Source organism: Vanessa tameamea, chromosome 3 (genome assembly GCF_037043105.1).
Source record: "Vanessa tameamea isolate UH-Manoa-2023 chromosome 3, ilVanTame1 primary haplotype, whole genome shotgun sequence".
Lineage (NCBI taxonomy): Eukaryota > Metazoa > Arthropoda > Insecta > Lepidoptera > Nymphalidae > Vanessa > Vanessa tameamea.
The window spans coordinates 5,880,121-5,902,659 of record NC_087311.1 but is presented as its reverse complement, the minus strand read 5'-3'; the positions used below and the strand labels follow the sequence as shown (position 1 = coordinate 5,902,659).

The 22,539-nt window shown below is 31.3% G+C and overlaps 2 protein-coding genes across 4 annotated transcripts in view; one reads left to right on the top strand and one right to left on the bottom strand.

Annotated features, from left to right (window-relative positions):
* Positions 1-22,539, bottom strand: part of LOC113397240 (probable transaldolase) — a 212,356-nt gene that overhangs the window by 117,154 nt on the left and 72,663 nt on the right. The gene's annotated exons all lie outside the window — the stretch shown is intronic.
* Positions 15,270-22,539, top strand: part of LOC113397202 (delta-sarcoglycan-like) — a 33,366-nt gene continuing 26,096 nt past the window's right edge. Inside the window, exons 1-2 of one of the 3 annotated variants that reach the window (XM_026635436.2) lie at positions 15,270-15,625; positions 16,564-16,883. In XM_026635436.2, coding sequence (XP_026491221.2) covers positions 16,801-16,883 — 83 coding nt within the window. In that variant the 5' untranslated portion in view covers positions 15,270-15,625; positions 16,564-16,800. Of the gene's footprint in view, positions 15,626-16,467; positions 16,884-22,539 lie in introns of those variants that run through there. The other 2 variants (XM_064219315.1, XM_026635435.2) reach the window with 2 other exon arrangements.

The following is a 22,539-nucleotide window of genomic DNA, read 5'->3' as shown; positions in this document are numbered from 1 at the left end:
AGCATAAAAAAGTAACGATTTTATTTATTAGATTTATTTGTATAATTTCTGAATAACATTTAAGGAATAGATACAGTCATATCGAAGTAACTTTTGCGCCTAAGTTCGTATATGTTCGACAAACACAAGGAATGAATGGGTCTCGGCATACGAAGCAATGTTTTAGCGGTAACGTATCGCCAGGGAGCCGCCGTCCTTTCCTAACAAGTCGTGCCCGAGGCAGTCGCGGCTTGTCGGAATGTTAAATACTTCCTCAATTTACAAACATCCGGTTTTCTGCAAAAATCCATAGGTAAGCGTTCTTGAATACAACCTATTTGCGTAAGTAGTTAAATATCATATAAATTCATGAGTGTAGAGGAAAAGCAATGCTTTTTTACTATTTTTTTATTTCTTCATAGGTCCTATATAGAAGTTATATGATATGAACAAACAGACTTTTACAGTAAAAAGGCATTTATACGCGGTCTTTGGTGGCGATTGCGTGTAAACTGAAATTGAAGTGTCTCGCTCGAAATGCACGCGGCAAAAGGCGTCAAAGGCTTTATTCACATTCATCGACACGTAACGCCATCACCGGCTCTGACCGTTGCCGTAAAATTTAAAAGGATTGCGAACTCATGACAGAGCATAAATAAAATTATCACGTGAGTTTTAATCATAGATTATTTTAATAAATATGACTGCACTACATTGCCCGAGCAATTATTCTTAAATCAAGGAATTTGTCACAATTTTTAGTCCGAAATTGAAGTTTCATAATTAAGATCGAGATTTCTCAATGCTCGAGATGCTCTATGGAAATTTATTACGGAAAGTTGAGACACCGCGAATCTGAACAGTCCTGAATGAAAGCTTAAAGTTTCAGTGAGGCAGTTACGCTCCCCTTCTAGACGATCAACGTAAATTATTCCCCTAGAAGAAATCTCCAAGGGCTGAATGACGGATAAGGGACGAGAGGTTTTATTGCTTACACCGGCCTACGTTTGTTACCGCCTTAAAAGGCCACCCAGAATGTTAATTAGGGGATAATATTATTCAATATCGACTTATTGATTTTATTAATGAAGGAAAAATTCGTTTAGAGTTAATTAAATTAATGTTAATTGACTCTGGAATATCCCTTAATAAAAGATGTCGATCGACTGAGGACAAAACGTAGAAGGACATCGAAAAATTTAAACCAACTTATTAATTTAATTTTGTGTATAAAATCACCTTAATTCTTGTACTGAGACAAATAGTAGTCCCTGTAGTTACTTTCTTATACAAAATACATAGTTTTAAGAATTTAATGTTTGCATTTTTATAATAAAAAATGATATAAAATATATTGTACAAAAACCTGTACACATTACTCTTTCTGTATTTTTTACAAGAAACGTTTGATAATTATTTTCCAAGAAATGAGTATATTCCATTTTGTCGAAAATTTTCCCTTGAAGTTCGTTCGAGACGCGCCATGAAACGTGGCACGCGTATCGCAAGCTGTCATTTCCTGAAGCATGCTTTCAGTTTTCCTTTTTACGCAACGCTGCTAATTACAAATATAATAACTGAACGAGAATAGCTTATAATCTTCCGTGGACTTAATCTGCTCGGTTAGAGGCATTCTAAAACTCATTCCGTGATATAATCGACACGAATTTTTCACGTATATTTCTTTCACTCACAAATCCAATTTAATTAAGGCGAGGAACTCGCGGTTAAAATCCTATTTAAGCCGTTTTTATTACCGCCCGTCGGGCAAAGACGGTTCGCAACCGCGCTCAAAGAATTTGAGCGCTCGCGGGGATTTCGCTGGCTTTTATCTTAGCAGTCCTGGAGATAGTAAGTGATCTGAATGCAAATTTTATTTATTAAAAAGGTATGTGTCAATATTAATATTGTAGTTTATTCTTTGTTACAAACTTTTAACCGCTCCTTTCTATTTCAGTTATTCCTTAGATCTCATATTATAGCATAAATATTTATTCGGATTAGTATTATTTTTACGAAATACGACATTATTGCGCTCATCTAACGTCTATCTGAAATTATATATATTAGGTTTCTCCACTTTTAATAATAATATTGTAATTAAAAGAGGATATTATTACTTATTTGATTTTCTCGGAGTTGCCTAAAACTATTAAAACGACAGATTTGAAACTACATATTATGATAGTTTATATTCAGAATAAAACCTATCCAAAAAGTCTGTTGCATATTTGAGATTAGTTTGAGATTAGTGGAAGAAGAAGAAGATTTGTCTGCCCATTGTCTAATATACATATTTTAAAGGTAAGACACACTAAAGGATTTAAATACAAAAAAGGTCAAATTTCACAGATAAATCATTTTCACAATTAAATTAAATTAATACGAATTTATTTATCAATACAATTATAATTTCTAAATAACAATTAATTCATATATATGTTTTATGAATAGGAATAAATTGAATAAAAAATATCATTAATGCTATGTTACTTGAACCAATTTCGGAGACAAGATATTTGAACAAACACATGAAAAAATAAGCGCAGGTCGTGGGTAAGAGGTACCCATTGCTATTAGCCTTGTACGGGCGGAGTGATCGCTTGGTATAATACTGGTATTATCATACTATTGGTGCATATCTCATTATTTCAAATATAAAATGAGTTAAATCTTAATTACACGTATACTGAGATTTATAGTAAATAATAAAAAAAAAAAATGTTAATGTAAGTGTTACGTACTTTACTTAAAACTTATTCAAACTTATATATACTTATTTATATTATAAAAGATTATAAAAATATACGTAAAACGTATAATATGGATGCGTGTGTGATTTTTAAGTAACAAATACTACTCATCTTATTCGAATCTCGAGGGAACTGCTGGCCGGATATTTACCCTCAATTCTGAAAAGATCCGGCTAATCCCACCTCTCCCGGTGAAACTTGCCTTCTTATATTCAACCATCCGTATTTGATAGAGTTTTTTTAACTATGACCTTATATAATTAGGTAAATAATAAATCTTTAGGAATCATTTAAGTAACGTTTTTTCTTCACGAATTTTACTTACATTTTATTACAAGTTAATCTTTTTCCAATACGATATTTTCGTTGCAGGCCAAAAGCTAACAGGGTCGTGGTAATGATCCGAAAGTGCATGCATAATTTACCCGCAAAGAGCTTGTTTTGTAACGTTATTAGTTCGTAATCTCGCAGGAAACAGCCAACAACATCATTTGCTCCATTTTAAATATTAAAATAATTTATTCTCTGCGTCTGAAAAGCAATGCAGTCAGTATTGCTCTTTTGAATTTTAAGCCCAAATTACGAGTCGAATTGACGGTAACTGCAATTCTATGTTAATAGTGCTAAGACGCGCTCTTCCTAATTTTCTCGGTAATATTCATAGCTTTTGTAAGGCGATTCTGAGTTATACCTACCTACTCGTATTTAAGTTTGTTTACTCATATTTTTATAATAATGAAACAAACTATCCTATCACAAAAAATAAGCGTATATAATATGTTTATGTATTAGTGTATTTAAAAATAAATATAATTGCGAAAATATAATGTTGCACACAGTATAATGAGACTATGAACTTGAAGAGCATGTTAAAGAATAAAAAGGCCATTAATAATAATGAAAACGAACTAATCCAAAAGGGGAGGAATAACTTAGTTCATCAGTAGCAAGACGGAGTTTGCAATGATAATTTAATCACGGTGTAAGTGAGCCGAGGACTCTTATTGCTTTGCCTCGGAGGTGGTAATAAAATAACTGACGTGATTATACAACATAAAATGTTACCTTCAGTTCTATTTCATTGCGCTATTAATTCAAAACGTCTGTTTCATCAAATATCTTAAAATCCTCTCTTGAGAAAATTAATTATTGTAATTATTCAATTTTATGGAATCTTCAAGAAAACACTTAAATACGTATTAAGGAAGGCTATCTATTTCAATTTTAAAGGTATTTTATAAATTTGATTTAATCTCGTTATGTTAATCCTGACAGTAAATTTTACGAAAATTGTCTTTGCACAGATCAAAATCAGAGACAATCAGACTGTGCCGCATGATTATCATTTATTTAGGCGTAGGAGGAATGATAAAGGGAATGATTAAACTAAGCGAACCGGTGGATAATCACATAAACAGATTCCTGAAGGTGTGTCAACAGTCAACAGGCACACACATTTGAGTGCTGTATTCAAGTCAACGCATCGCAACTGTCGACTGTTTACTTACATAGATGAGTACCCGGTTTACTTCTCTAAATGCTGTCTTAGTTCAAGCAATTAGGCCGCCATAACAAATCTTTTATTTTCTACAAAATTATTAACACTTATGAAAAACGATGTTCTGTCCAATGCATGCATTATTATAATATTTGATATTTATTGAAGTAAAATGTTTTTTGGTTCGAGTGTTTATCTAGTTTTAGTTCAAAAACATTTAAAAAAACTAAGCAATAATGCAACTCAATGCCGATAATATCCCGTAGATTTTTTACGTATATTATCATCACAACGAAAAAAATTTGCAAGAAAGAAAAGGTTACAAATATATTTTCATATTATGAAATAATTATTTGGATTTCAGTGAATGTTTCCAAAATACTATAGTGAACTTCGTTACCGGATTTAAATAGGCGAAAAGAGTGGGTTTCGTGGAACAAAAAGGAGATCGTATTAAAATAACGTTATTCTTCGAGTTGGCACGATACCAATTACGGTCAATACTAACTTAGATACCATGGTACAATTTACGCTTGTAGTGGAAATGACTTTATTGATAGCCTATTCCATTCTCTTTGGCCATTGGCCCTCTTACAGGCTCTGTCGAAATGTGAAATAACCAGCTTAAATATATTTTGATATATATGCGATTACATGATATTAATAGGAGCAGTTATCAAATAAAAAATACGCCTATATATTTTTTTTATATTCCTATCATTGATCAGTTATCTATTTTAGTTGTGATTTGCGTCATTTTCGAGGACGACGCTTGCTTTCTTGGGCCCTGTCGAGTGCAGGTGATAAATCGTGAGACGACATGACTTTTTACTAACGAGACAAGTTGACGTGTGTCTGCTCGTAAATATATTCACGGAGCGATTGTTAACGCCATTCTGACAACACGTTCCGTGTCGGTTTTACATGGGATATTTTTTTGTTAAAAGTCATCGGATCCACTGAGGGACTGTCGGAATGTTTTCGTCCGATTTCGGGAATGGAGATTTTTCAGCGCGGTTCAGTAGGCGCCGTGTCGTACAAATGCACCGATGACAATAAATATCGGGCGCGGCGAGCCGTGAAATCGAATAGGCTCCGTCTGTGAGCGCTTTACAATCAGCAGCCGCCTGTCGCACGCCTATACCCGCTCCGCTATAACTTACTGACTTTTCCATGCATAAAAACTTATTTCAACTCTATTACCTGAATGGGAATTTATTCAATTTATTATAATTTTGAAACGATAACGTTTTTTTTTTATAAAAAGCCCGTGCCAAATTTCACTGCTGGCAAAAAAAAAAAAATTAGTTCATACTCGTTAAAGGGTTTCAAAAAAGTAGTATTAATGATCCGCGTGGCTCAATAAATAATTGACAAGCATTGAGTATTTAGCAGCTGCGTTGTAAGAACGCTTCTAAATTATACATATTAAACATTCGCACGCAGAACGGGAGTAATTTGCGGTGTCGCTCCCCCCTTGTCCCGTGACGCGTGTTCGATTAGAGTACAAGTAATTCCGGAAAGGAAATTGAAATCTTAGCAATGCCCCACGGACCATATTTCTGCCGCGGATTGAGGTATAAAATGAAAAACAAACTCGGATACATACATAGTACATACAATTCAAATTGGAAGTAAATTAAACTAAATAAACATGACTCAGAATGGAAGCAGTGCTTACGATTATAATAACCTAACTGCCTAAATTTATACTGATAAAACATAAGTGTATATTAATAAAATATTGTTAGCGTATTTGTTTTAAAAACTATTTTATTTTAAAAAATATTTTTATTGAATCTAGAATATTATCTATAGTTTTTTTGTAGAGCGATTTTATCTTTCAAATAAAAAATATGTAGTAAATATCATTATATTAATAATAATAAATATAAAAAAAATTTTTTTTAACTTTAATTAAAATATCAGTTAGCTATGGAATGGATATAAATCTTTAAATAAAATTTATTTCAATTTTGTTCGATACCAAACATTGCGTTACTTGTTCAATTTTGTTTATTTTTAGTAAATTTGGTTAGTTTGGCTATAGCTTTAGTAATATACGACGGCGTATTTAGTGGTATATAACTATGACAAATGGGTCCACACTCTCGCCTTCGTTTTTTTTTTGTTTCGATGCGTAGTATAGGAGGATACAAAATAAGTTGTAGCATTGCAACAACTTTTTCATAAATAATATATATTACTGTGTTTTGCACCATAATGGTAAAAAGGATTGATCTTCTTTCGGTTGGTAAAAAATAAACCGATGTCGTTTCTTATATTTTAGTTTGTTAGTTCTTCTAAATGCATGTGTCAGATTAAGTAAGATATAAATAAATAATTAGACAATTACAAACAAGGCTTAAACAATAAACATTATCGAAAAAGTCCAAACAGGGGAAATTGATTTAAACCAGTATTCAGTTCATAATAATTTGCTATATTACAAAATAAAACCAAATAGCGAATTAAAACTGTACATCCCAAAAGGTACCAGATTAAGTATTTTGCGCCTGTTCCATGACGAAAATTGTCACGTAGGCTTTGAAAAAACTATAGCCAAGATACGCGAGCACTTTTGGTTTCCGGCTATGACAGCCTTTGTTCGAAAGTATTTGTCTCATTGTTTGGTTTGCATTAAACGCAAGGGTCACCATGGTCCTCAGCAGGGTCTCCTACACCCTATTGAAAAATTTGCAATACCATTTCATACAATTCACCTGGATTGCATGGGTCCTTTTACACAGTCTAATGAAAATTACAAACATATTTTGCTCATAGTAGATGGGTTTACAAAGTTCTGTTTACTCAAACCACTTAAAACTCTTAATGCTTATGAATTGATACCTTTGTTGCGAGATACCATTACATTATTTGGAACACCCTCTACTGTAATTTCCGATCGAGGGACTAATTTTAGTAATAGACAAATTAAGTCATTGTTTGAGGAACTACATATAAATCATCACTTGATATCTACTGGTACCCCTAGAAGTAACGGACAAGTGGAACGTTACGTCTCTACTGTGACCGACATGCTTAACACTATGTGTAACGGGCAGTCAGATTGGCCGAGCGTTCTTTGGAAGGTCCAACAATCCATTAACACAACTGTACAAAAATCTACAGGCTTTTCTCCCTTACGTTTACTTATCGGAGTAGAAGCAAATATACCCCCCACCCAAGCTCGTTTAGATGACGTACTTGAGAATAACGATAGGCATCCAATAAATTTAGAGGCTAACCGAGAAATAGCTAGACAACGTCTTGTCGAAATTGCTAATAAATTTAAAAATCGTTTCGATGCCACTCGTCGCAATAATATAAATTTTAAAGTAGGAGATATCGTGTACGTTTCACAAAATCATAGACGAAATGACAAATTAACTCCTAAATTTAAAGGACCTTATAAAATCATCTCAGTCCTCCCTCGTGATCGTTTTACCCTACATGGTATAGGTAACTTACGAGATATTTCAATAGCTAAAGAAAAATTGAGACTCTGGCCAGGCGAGTTAACTGATGAAAACATAATTGTCGAAAATGATTGTATATAACTTATAATATATATAATATAAGCAAATTGCTACTAGACTTAATGTATTTGCATAAATTGTATACTATTTATATTAAGCTAAGATGTTTATATGTATCATATTATGATTATGAAAGAAATTGAAGTGTATAGAAAGTTGTGATTGTTAATAAAAAAAGAAATAAAATCGCTGGGCGATCGTTTACTTGGTGCTTGTCCGGCGCACTGGCAGCGAGTGATTGGGACATGCATGTCGAGGTAATCGATATAAAAAAAAAAATCTGTATTCGCTGGTCGGTCTTTTGCTTGATGCAAGTCTATCCCACTAGCAGCGGGTGGAGGGGCTTGACATGTCTAGGCAATAGGCAAAACAGAAAAAAAAAAACGAAAGGTTTATGATATTTCTTAACAAACACATCTTACTACAACGTACTTCGAGAGCGATTTACTTGTCAGAATGGCCGTGATAGATTAAGTAAGAAATTATTATATATAGATGATTATAAAAAGGTTTACATTATTTATTGTATGTTTTAATTAATTGTGTAATAATAATTAGATTTAAATGATTTTTGAATTGTATTGATAATATTGATATTCAATAAGAGGGTACTTTGACTTTTTTGGTTCATTATTGTGAATCACGTGATTTGTAGTGAGGCTTATATAAGCGATGGAAGCTCCTAATGGGGCATTATTTTTCCGTTGGACCAGCGAGTAAGGTACGATATAATTTTGTGATATAATTGTAATTGTTGTAATTGATTGTTCAATTATTGATAATAATATATGAATTGTGTTTTTTTTATGTAAATATTAAATAATATAATATTACTATTTCTACAGATGCTATAATGGTAAAATAAATGTTAATTGTTATTCATATAATCTTTTATTCTCTTATAACCTTAAAATATAATAAAATAATAAAGAAATAGAAATTATTCTTAAAAAATCCTGGCATATTGTATTAACTCTCTATAAAAAATCTAACACATACGTATATAATTTTTTTATGGAATGTTATGTTTTGTTTTTCCATAAATATCTTCAAAGCATTTAATTGATTTAATTTCGAATTACTAAAATATATCTACTGTCCTACTATCAGAGGTATTTCATTACTAAAAGATTACGTTACATAAAATTATAATGATAAAAAAAATTGCACAAATTAATTTAATAAACTAAAAGATGTAAATGTGAGAACAATACATTATACAATACCAATATTATAAATAAGTAATATCACAATAGCGCAACCATAAGCAATCACAGTTCTAATTCACACGCAAACAAATGCTCAACTGTGCATATGACTCAGTGATATTTTACGTTGCATTTACAAACAGCGGCGGAATAATCGGGTGTGGAGTAATGAACACAAGCCTGGGGCCCAGGAGTTTAATTTTCCTCTTCCGCGCGGCTGTCCGCTCGCCCGGGCTCATTAATGGAGCGACAATACCTCGCGCCTCGTCATTTGCGCCTTCGCGTCTACCATCGAACGCTAAACAAAAGCTTTTCTATACGAGACTCTCACAATGTTGCTTGAAAAATATCGAGTATTCAGTTTACATATTATTATTAAAACAGTATTGTTTTATATGTATATTATTGTAGCTCGGAACAAGTAAGCTTGTCTTGTTACCAGGCAAATGGGAGTATTTAATGATAATACCTATCATATGTAGTGAAACTTTGTGAAACTCATTTTTATAAAATTATATACAATTAATGTTAAAAATTGGTTGTAATATTTATGAAAACTAATATTACGTTTCTATTTAAACATAAAACAATTTATAACATTGAAAAGACAAGCAAATACCCAAAAAACTGTATATTAAAAATAACGGATGGTTCTTCAGACGTTGACGTGTGGAAATCCAATTTAAGGCAATAAACGAGTGAATAAATTATATCAGAATAACAATATTCTGAAAAATATTTTCAATCTTCACCAGACTCACTATCAGTATCACTTACAATTTCTAATGAGAACTATAATGATGACTATAAATTAGTTGTTAGTATCCACGGCATAAATAATAAAAGCGTATACACATTCTAAACGACTTCGAATACATTTTAATGTAAGCATGATCTAAATTCACCCACTCCTACGTAGTGATAAAACGCCACCCACTCATCAGATATTCTATACCGCCAAACAGCAATATTATGTATTGTTATAATCTGGTTTGAAGAGAGTGAGAGAGCCAGGGTAACTACAGGCACAGGCATAGCGTTTTAGCTCCCAAGGTTGGTGTGATGTAAGGTATGGTCACTATTTCCCATAGCAATGTCAATGGCGGTGGTGACCACTTACCATTAGGTCCCTTTACCCGTCCGCCTATCTATTACATAAAAAAGTCATTTAACGGTCGAAAATATTAAAGCCTTTTTAAATATTTTTAAATAATGGAAAATTCAACTTTCTAAGCTTCGAATTAATATTAAATTATTATTATTAAAGTATTATTTTTGCTTACATGCAACAGATTTATCATAATCGTCAATTTAATGCATCGAAACTGTTACTTAGTAAATGGTTAAATGTTTAAATCAATGTTAAAAGATTTATTGAATGGACGAAAAAGGTAATGTTCGCAATAATAGTCCTAGTTCCTGACTTGAACTGCGACATTAGTCTCATGAATGAATCATCGTGATCGTGTCCCTAGACCCCGGCGGTCGTATTCGATTAGCACGAATAATTCCGAAAGGGAAATTGAAAAGCTAAAGCGGTGCCCTAAGGACTTGCTCTTTCTGTTATTTGCGAGATGCTACAAGCGTACGGAATACAAAACCAAATAAACCTATAAATATTGATTTTCAAAATGTATCTCGCTTAAGTATCTATTTATTCTAAAAATATAATGTGTTATTCAAAGGAACAATAACGAAAGCGCATATTATCGTACATTTGTATTTAATAAACGGAGAAACCACTCCAACTAGAAACCAATATTTATTCTAGTTAAAATTTCTAACTTATATCATTTGATTTTGTTTACAAAATGTTATGTATGAATATTATAATATTTTAATAAAATAATACCGGGTATTTTTGAAGCTAGACAGAAGAGAATACATAGATCTACAATGGAAATTATTTGAAAATGATTTTACTAATTTTTGCTTATAATACAATACGTGATGTAATATAATATGTAAATTAATTTATTAATATAAGATCTGATGTCTTCCGAATTTAACGGCTCTCATTGAATCTGGTAATGTTGATGTTTACTTAGTTATTTCACAACAAATATTAAAAATAATGTGTTTTAGGTACAGTGATAAAAGTAAAAAAAGGAAATTTCACATCAACATGTTTCGAAAATATCTAATTAGGATTATTCTGTCTTGTGATGAAAGACACTCAATTTGACACCGACGCTTATTTACTTAATGAGCGCCATCTAATTATGTTTTTAAATAAGGCAAATTAGTAGTTTTTTGTTCTTATAAAACTAATCGCATGTAATTATTTAAAATAGGTAATTGGTAATTTTGAAATATTACACTGCATTCAGTCGTGCATATTTTTAAATATAAGATAATAATATATACTAAGATTATAAATGTGAAAGTAATTCTGTCTGTCTGTCTGCCGCTCTTTAATTACCAAACCATTGAAGCGAATTTGATGAAATTTGGTATGAAGCAAAGTTGAATTCCGCGGAAGGACATAGGTTACTTTTTTTGCCTAACACAATGGCAACGAACCCCTAAATCGCGAGCGAAGCCGCTGGCGACTACTAGTAATCTTATATTTAAAAGATTTGCTACGTGATAAAGCCCGTCTGGGTAAGTATCACCTACTTTAAGCCGACAAACAGCAATACTTAGAACTCATGGTTTGACGGTTAAGTGATCCGGTGTAATAACAAGTAAAAGCGCTATAAATATTTACATTTGGTAGTGCCATTCAATTAATCAACTAGCTAAACCTGAGGCTTTACCCGCTCTAAAATCTAAAATGTCTTTCGAACTATTGCTGTAACAAATTTCATCCAAATCGGTTAAGCGCTTTAAGCGCGAAGAGGTGACAGAGGGAGTTATTTTCGCATTTATAATATTAGTACAGATATCCCAATACACTATCGCGTATTGCTGCGAATTATAATTGCCGTTAGTCATTATACACAAGTTTGGTTAAAACAATGTAGTTTCTTGCTCTATTCGCAGATAATGAAAGGTTTGTCGGCAGTGGGTAAGCTATTTGCTTTGTCTTCGGATTCAGTTGTAAACAGCAAATAGCCGGACACGGTTCTGTTCGGTAATCCGGTGTTAATTAGCAGTCTGTCCAGCACGATGCAGTACTGACTCATGGCTGTGGTGCTCAGAGAGTGAAAATTAAAAAGGTATTCATATTATTTGTGTATGTACCGTATAGTTATATGTAATATTCATGTAAAATCCTTTTAAATCTTTGTTATTAATAAAAGACAAGATACTATTTGATTTTAATAAGTTATAATACGATTATACTAATATTTGTTTATTAACAAGCCTTTGAATAAGTTAGAGGCAACATTTTATTAAAAAAAAAACTTTAAACACTCGAAGAATCATTTTTTTGTTTTATCATGACCTCATAATATAATACGAGGGAATAATTCGTCTTTCATAAATATTGTTGATATTTTTTTGAGTTAACTTGAACGTAATATTTGGTACAAAGAATACAATGTAACTTTTTATATTACCTTGAAGAACAAGCCAATTTATTTATTGTTGCCTAAACTTTCAGTAGTGTGTCTCGCGCGTCCCTATTGTAATGTAACGAAGTAACGCGCGCCGCATACGACCCGCTTTTATCAAGTTGTTACGCGCGTGTGTTGTGGGAATTCATAATTATCTATCTTAAGCGAACATTATGTTGTTAGGGTTTCCTTTGGTTCAAGTTTGATTATAAATTAATTAACTAAGCGTGTTTTATTTAAGTGATTTTATAATATTAAATAATTTATCATTTATATATTATCTCTAAAACATTATAGTTATTATATGTCTTATGTAAATAACGTTTAAAGTGAAGAATTGTGACCTCGATAATCCATATTCGACTAAAATTTTATTAAAAAGGATAATCTGATGATTATTACTATACGGAGAGTTTGATCGTTCAACAAATAACAAGCAATTTCAAGAATTATATTGTACGGCGGGGGATAACACCGCCGCTAATCCAAACCTAATTGGTGGTCAGAAGACTATTAGACTTGAGCAGTAGCACAATGCAATTATCGCGACAAAGGATTTACAGACTCGCCTCATTACACCTCCATTAAATAAATGGAAACTAATGTTATCATATGTGTAAGAATTCTAAGTTTTCTTATATATTTAAGGGGAAAAATTACATTCTTGAGAATTATCCTTTACTTTTTTTTAAATAAAAACAAAGAGTTTTACATCAAAAAGTGTTAATCTCAAATATATGTACAATTAATCTGAAATTGTTTTACAATTTGTTAAATATGCTCTCAAGAAAAATTATAATCTTATTCTAAATAAAATAATACAGTTATAAAAAAAACAGTAAAAAAAATTCATAGTGAGTTACGGTTATCGAAAAGTTTTGAAGAAGTGATATTGGAAACCGTAGGCAGAACAACGTTTCAAAATACAATATAATCCTAAAGTCATCTCAGACATGAAAGAAACACATCGAAATTCTTAAGGGGAAAATATTACTTTGCAATCGCGAAATTCTTCGCTGAAACAACTCGCGGGAAGGTAACGTTCATTTCGACAAAAGACGAGCAATATTCCGTGCACAAAGGAGAGCGCCGATAGATTCAATGCAGTGACACAAGAAATGGCGGAACAAAGCGGTAACAAAGCTCATATTGAAAGTTACAGCATGGCAGCCGCCCTCGCTGCAACGCTCCTACGGGGACGTCGATCACAAATATATTTAATGCATAATTAATTGATATATATTATCTCTGCCATAACGATTAAAATATAACAATGACAAAAATGTTTTTAATTTTAACGTATAATTTATTTTAAATATTATTTAGTGTTAGATTTAATTATATGAAAAATGTGCTATTTTATTTATAAAATAAATTTCCTAATTTTCATTCATTATTTGATTATTTTTGAATATTGGAGTTATTAGCAATTAGAAATTTAAATTCAATTTTTAAGATTCACTTGGTGAGCTAAATTATATAAAAGTCAATAATTAACAGTTAACAGTTTAGTTAGTAGTTTTAACAAGTAGAACATTTTTTATTTAATTAGTGTAAAATGAACATAAGCCGAGATAGCCCAGTGGTTAGAACGAATGCATCTTAACCGATGATTTCGGGTTCAAACCCAGACAGGCACCACTGAATTTTCATGTGCTTAATTAGTGTTTATAATTCATTTCTTGCGCGACGGTGAAGGAAAACATCGTGAGGAAATCTGTATGTGTCTAATTTCAACGAAATTTTGCCACATGTGAATTCCACCAACCCGCACTGGAGCAGCGTGGTGGAATATGCTCCAAATCTTCTCCGCAAAGGGAGAGGAGGCCTTAGCCCAGCAGTGGGAAATTTACAAGCTGCTAATGAACATAAGTTTGACTAACATTCAATACAATACAATACTCTAATACCCTGTTTTATTGTTGCCCTGTTTGGTTTATTTGGTATGGAACACATTAAATGTAGCAAACTGTAAAAAATTTACATAAAAACCTCTTTACAACCAAAACTACACTGATTGTTTTTAATTGGTGAATCCGGAATATATTTTTTTTTATACATAGTCTTAGTCTTAGTACGATATTAAAGGTAAATTTAATAAATATCTTGAATATCTTTTATCTTTCACACATTTAAACCTTAATTCAAACTGTTACTTAAGATTTATTAGTTAAGATTTATAAGATTAGAGAGTTTTCACTTATCTTGTAAGCGATGTTTAAATGCGTCGTATGCGCAGTGTAATTGATGTATCGCATTCCATAAACTATCGAAAGGTTCGTATCGTATTAATTCGTTTTCAAACCTCATACGTTTTAAATATAAAATTTATAAACTACGTCTTTTAAATCCTATAAGTTAGCAAAGTCACTAAGTTTAACATTATACGATTAGAAAGTTTAAGAAGATCGAGAAAAGACGCATGCGCGCGATGTACGCACCACCCCTTAAGCCTTACGACCGCCTCCCTTAACAAACTTTACCTGAAAATTGAACCTTCTGCTCTGAACCACAGAGTGTTATAGTGTGGTAATTCATTATCTAAGCAAAGTTTGAAACTCAACATGATCCTTCAGTTCTAAAGGCGTCATTATGCTCGTGTAGGAAGAATTAAATTTTCGTAACCTACGGTACGTATTCGCTATTTATTGTCATACTTATTTATCTCTCTTTAATACATTGTTTAATGTAGATGAGACTTAATTCAAACGGTATTAAGGCATGTTTTCGGTTGTAGGAATGGCAATGCCAGGATAATTGTCGAATAAGGAGCACAGAGTTCAGTCGGCTGCGAGCCTCGACGGAGTGCGGATAAGTTATTTCATCCGCGACATAGTGCGCCCGTAACTTATTTCGTAGCGTTTGATCGTAGCTTCATTTTTCTTGTTGTTTATTATTGTAGAAAGTGTTTAATATTTTTAATTTATTTTGTTTACTAAAAATGAACATAAAATGAAGACTTAAAAGGTAAATAGTTACTATTGAAAAATTTACATAATCGGGACGTTAATAACGTGCGAAAAAAATAAAATTGAAGTGTTCATAACTATATTAATTTTGAAATAATAAATGGGGTAATAAAATGACCTTACCCTTAATATAGCGCGAAATGTTTTCTTTATTTTACCAGCAATCGGCTGAAAATGTAAGTCACGTTTACAGTTAAGATTTATTCATAAGTTAATTAATTTTCTCGCTAAATTAAAAGGGAATTGTTTAACTGTGTCTTATAATAAATAATTGAGAGTGAATGTAAATCGCAGTTAGTACAGCGGGTGGCGGGTGGCGGCGGCTCGTGAACGGCGATCTCCGCATATTTGCCGTTTCCTCGACATTCCCTTAGTTAATTAAAGCCCATTTCTATATTGTCTTGAGAAATATAATTTATATGATAAGTAAACATTTTAACGTGTATAAAATTTAAGTGAACCATTTCCATTTCGATTTTATTCTTTAATAAATTAGAACGTTGAAATGATTGAAATTTAATTTATTAGTATAATTCTTATAAAATACGGTCACAAATTTCCAGTTTTTATTTTGTTATTATAAAATGAGCGCTTAAGTAATATGACAATTGATAAACAACAAACTCTACTCCACCTCCTTGTCGATTACAAATAAGCCCGCCTCAATCCTTCGCCCCGCCTACTATTTGGAAGGTAAATAAGTCTTTATGTACAGCGTTATATATGTACATTTAATGATTATTGAATTTATTTATACAGGCAAGTTTCATGTCAAACCGATAATATGAATATAATTATTACATAACAAAGTATTTTTAGCACTCACATATCCGTTTTTAATAAAAATTGGAAAAGCTTAAGTTGAGACTTTTAAATTATAACTAAATTTCTTCCGTCATTCCACTTGTTAACTGTCTCAATTATTTGTTAAAGACAAATCTTAATTTGTATTCATAAACTTACATACAAAATTATTCTTAAAATAATTGTTTTGTTCCATATTTACAAAAATATAAATCTCGTAAAAATCAAAATCATTTTGAACGTCAATATAATAACTAACAAAAAGAATAATACTAACGAACAGAATCAATTGCGAGTGAAACTTTTGCAGCTAAGAAGTCGAAACTGTGTGTACAATGTCTGGAGAACAGTGAGCTCTAACAAGCTGGCCATCCGAACTTGTTAAGCGTGTCTGAGCGACGGCGGACGCATAATTCTGTGGGCACAGTTCCTCATCGAACATCAGACACTTTCAACTTGTTCGTGGCTTAAGAACAAACTAGGATCACATTACCGCATGGGTATATTGGCAGCTCAGATTATTCCTAAATAATAATAATTATCCGCAATGGAAACGAATTCTTTAGGCCGTAATCGACAGACACCCGCAGCCAGGAACCACATCATCTACACCGATCACAAAGGAAGAAAGTGAGTACCACAAGTCCAATAACAAAGTGTATCAATTAATTGAAGGAGCGAATTTAAACCAAACAAATGAGCGCTATTACTTCTCTCAATTTAGTCTAACAAGTTAGAGTCAAAGGTTCGTTGAAACGGGAAACTCAATGGCCGTGAATTTTGTAATCTTCATTAATTTTAACGAAAGTTCATTCGGAACCTTCTTACTCTTGTGTCTATACTCCGTTTTATGACATTGTTATTCTTATGTCTTCTAACGGTACACGATTAAAGTAATATTTTCATCAAATTATCGATATCAGAGCAGTTTTATGTTTCCATAAATGTTGATAATTATTGCGGAATAATTATTTTGGGTGTATTTTTTTAACTTACAATTTGAAGATTTTTTTATTACATTATTTTTTTGATAAACATTAATAAACGATGTAAACATAGTACATATTTCTTTAAGAACATGTCATAAATAATTTTAATGGGCAATATATCTTTATTTAAAAAATAGCGGTCAAAAATGCGTACTAATTCCTGTCTACTTTGCTAGAAAATATATACCTACTTTTAAACTATTCAGAAGCATTTTAAAACCTAACGATTTATGCGATAAGACGCACTTTAAGTCATTAATTTATCTTGTTTGATTTTTTACTGTATAGTAAATATTAATTTATTTCTCTTCATAAAATGTTAAATATGCAATATTTGTGGAGGAACGTACGAATAGGATTTATTTTTACGATAAGCCTATTTTTACTCTATTTGAGATGATTTGGTGGAAAAATAGGCTCGATTGTCATAAATGGTAATACAAGTACAATGTTAAAAAGGTTATTTTTTATATTACGTCAATGTGATTTTCTATTAGTAACGTTCACGTTTAAAATTAATATTAGATACTGTTTAGCAGTGATTGGAATTTATTAAAAAATATTCCATCTGGTAGTTATCATTTGAAATAGAAAAGCGAAAGTATTTTTGAGCACAAGTTCAAATATATGTAATACTATTTAATTAAAATCATCATAAAAATATAAACGATAAAACAATTCAGAAGTTCAGTAGAGATACGAGTATTTTATAAGACCTACTCGAAACTCACATCAGAACACGATCGTAAATAACAAAAATAACATACAATATTGACAATAACATCAATAATATTATTAAAAAATATATGCATCAGAATAGCGTAACAACGCGAGAATTTACGACATTTTGCGATAAAAATACGACTTATATTTATGTAACTTAAGTATTGCACGTTTATCTGAATAATTTGATCATTACGGCTGAACTATTTAAGAAACAAAGAAAAGTTGTTAGCCGCGTAGAAACTAACTTTATCACAATCTGATCTACATAGACATTTTACCACGACAAGTAATTACTCAAGTTATGTGTTTTATCACCGGTATGTTCATGTACTAGCTAATTATAAAACGTCTTTGTCAAAGAACTAGTCCTTGAGTGAGGTAATTACATTAATTAATAACAGAATTATATATGGTACACGTCTTAAAATTTGGAATAATCTTGTTATTTTTGATAAAATTCTCCAAAGTTTTCCTTTAAATATTTTTATGTTTATCATAGCTATTTCTTTGTTATATTATTATTTAATAACCGATTAATACCAGATGGCAGCGTTAGTCTTGTATGGTAGCTGTTGGACTGCAATGGAAGAGTCCATTCCACTACACACATTTCTGACTTTCCGAAGTTATGTCTTCCCTTCAACCAAAATTGGGCTAGAGTGGTTGACTATATCTTTTCCAATACTCAGAAGAGGTCCGAGCTTAGAATTGCAGATATATTTTATAATCTTAATTTGTTAAGATATTTAATGTATATACATAATTGCCCAACTCATGGTTTCGCTCACTAAGAATTGACTTTGTAACGAAAATGCTTAAAGAACTTATTTATAACCTTTTATTCCCAACATAACCCCCTCAAAAGGTTAAAAACGTAGTCTATGTCTGTATTGTATAGAATATTAGTATACGAAATAAATAAATTAGTATAGATGACGTATCTCATGTTATGATTGGTTTCCGGAGTAATAATTATACAATCTATTTTACTTATACAAAATTCAGTGGAATGAGCAGTAAAACCGGTAACTCATATACTTAAATTATATATACAAGAGTATTTTAACTATCATCAGAGCTTCTGTATTCAGGGAAAACTTGCATAAACGAAGATATAAATAATAGTTACGATCACATTTTCAGATTGTAGTATTTCCATTCCACGGGCATATTTCGGAAAAAATATTACATGCATACCTATTTTTTGATTTAATAAAATAAATAAATTAAAAATCACCTTTGCTACAATATTTTTTTTAATGTTCATGAGAAGGGAGTTTTTAGTGATTTAATTTTAAGGGTCTTTCGAAATTTAAATATGTATGTAAAATAATTCTACTCCTATTTAAATGAGGATTTATTTTAGAATTATTTTATTTCAAATAAATTATCCGACAAAAAATCGTTTTTGTGAGAAAAGTAATTTAATATATTTTTTGGATGATATAGTTTTCTTATTAACATAAGAAACAGTAAGAAAGATTTATTCTTTAAATGAATAGCCCTGAAGAAAGAATTCATTTTAATAAAAAGATACTCCAAAAAGTTTTCGGCATGTCCGTTTAAACTGAAAGCTAATATTTCTGTTAATAAATAAAATGTAACTGTTGTTAAAAATTCAATATAACTGCCTTTTTAGGAGTTCATATGACGAAAATCAAAACAACCATTTTGGCAAAAAATTGCAAAAAACGGAACCCTTATAGATTCGTTATGTCTGTCTGTCTGTCCGTATGTCACGGCCACTTTTTTCCGAAACTATAAAAACTATACTGTTGAAACTTGGTAAGTAGATGTATTCTGTGAACCGCGTTAAAATTTTCACCCAAAAATAAAAAAAAAACAATAAATTTTGGGGTCCCCATACTTAGAACTGAAATTAGATTTTTTTTTTCATCGAACTCATACGTGTACATGTACATCTATCTTCTATGGATAGGTCTTCAAAAATGATAATGAGGTTTCTAATATCATTTTTTTTCTAAACTGAATAGGTTGTGCTAGATACACTTTCAAAATGGTAAAATGTGTGTCCTCCCCTGTAACTTCTAAAGTAAGAGAATGATAAAACTAAAAATAATATATGATATACATTACCATGCAAACTTACACCCAAAATTGGTTTGAACGAGATCTAGTAAGTAGTTTTTTTTTAATACGTCACATATCACATCAATCAAATATAAAAAAAAAAAACATTTAATTTCATAAATATAAACCTTGTTACTTGCTACTACGGAATCCTTCATGGGCGAGTCCGACTCGCACTTGGCCGCTTTTTTATTTTAGATTATCGCTGCTCCTTAACAATATAAATAGAAATATCGTCACAAACTGATTTCCACGCTGGTGACTTCGCGAGTCTTGTTAGTTGTTAAAATGAATATATTAACCATACGCAATTCGTTTATAATTTGAATCTGTCTTAGTCTTTCACCAAGGTAAGAAAATAAGTAAAACATGACTTTAAAAATTTAATATAAAATTTTTCGCTATATATTACACTAGAATACTGGTTTTAGAGTAAAATGAAATCTAGCATTTATAAAATTAAAATGTATATTTTTTTAAAAGTTCAGGCACCCGCATTGCAAGAGTGGCCGCGAAAAGTCAGTGAATGCGTGTTGGCGAAGGACAGCCGAGTAACTTGTGCAGTTTCCGTTAGTCACATTTTCGCAACAAGGTATTCACATTTCGAGGACGGCAAAGTTGGCGTTATCGTGTTTAAAATAGAACGACAGGCGCATCTAACTTTGTGATGTAAAATGGACATGTCAGTAAGACGAATACGTGGATCTAATTTAATTTGACGTTTGCTGAACAAACATACTTCATTTCAATTATATGTTTGTGTATATATTTAATTATTAGTATACTCGCTTTGTTTTGGTAGGACAGATTGACAATAAATGTTAGTTGAATTGAATTTGTATAAATCCGTGTCATATAGTATATCGTAGCATTTTTTATGCATTTAAAGAACAATATAATAGGTACATAGGTACATAGGTATAATAGGTAGGTAGGGGGCAAATATTGTCCACTGAGTATAAATTATATGATAACTAACTCATAAGTATGTCTATAATTACTTAAAATATGTAAGGATTTTTAAATATTGGCTAATATTAAAAAAAAAATTGATAAATGTCCAGAAGTTTCAATATATGTTTCACTGTAAAAACATAATTTTATACATTTTTATTCAGTCGGTCGCGACACGTTCAAAACTTGGTTCGCTCCGAGTGTATAAGTAAGGGTAAGTGTACAAATTGATTTATTGAAGTTAAGCGGGTTTCCGAGTTGCGCCGGAGTATTCACAGGCTTTTGCGATACACAGATAAAGTGGAAATAAAAAAGAAACTTCACAAACAGAAATCCCCTTGTCGCGAGATTTACGAGCCGACGCACCTCTAGCGCAAATAAGTTATGTAAATTTTATGTGCTCTACAGGAATAACACTTAAAGCACGGAAACATAATAAATTATATTAGTTGTTACTAATATATTTCATTAAACAGCGGGTAAATAGGCTAACGATAGTAAGTTAGATGAACTACATTAGTGATCGACTTTCGAATAATACAATTGAAGAAAACTTTTACTAAAGGTAACAATTTTCTTAATGAAACCCGAATGAAAGGTATTTATGAAGGCTATAGTAATTGTATAGCTTTCAGACATAATTATGAAAAGACACGCAACTGGTGATTTAGTTATTTTAAAATCGTTGGGAGGTTCGTATCATTGATCGTCTTGGCCTTTGAATGTATATTCATTTTTAATTCATATTGCAATATTCAAAATTGTGTTTCATTTTTTTTTCTGTGTATTTACCAATGGAGTCCTAGTTCATTTTTAAAGTATATTCAAACCGAAACAAATGAGTAAATGTTTATTATATCTTATTGATAAACTATGCATATATCTCGCAGGCAGATAGCTTAATCAGACATCCAATTAAACACCTAGCCACTACACTAAACGGTGCTGTTCAATAAGCGGACTGAATGACATTCAGCCAATTCATCTTCCGTTCAAAGAATACGGATATATATGTATATAGTTTATTTTATTCTATTTACGCAAAAAATACTACCACACTGGACGTAAGGAACGTTTAAAAAACTTAAAAAAAAGGTCAGTCAAAGATAAAACGTGAAAAAAATAGTACCTGATTTATAAAAAAAAAACTTATTAAGAGTATACTAAAACTAAAAACTTAAAAAAATGTTTACAATACCAACGTTGCTGCGTCTTTGCTCGCGTGGAAGTTGAATATATTTACCGATTAACTTAAAATATTACATTAATTTAAGACCTATATATACCACATTGGTGTATAGGTCTTAAATTAATGTAATATTAATTTAATATTTCCCCCCAATTTTAATAGTTGACGCTCGGCGATGCTGAATCATGTTATTAACCGACTTCAAAAAAAGGAGGTTGTTTTATAAGTATTGATAGAAGATTTATATTCGACCTATAATTCAATTTTTATTCCACTCGGTATATGTTATCGTTGATGGGAACATTCTATATATATTACTGCTTAAATAAATACATTT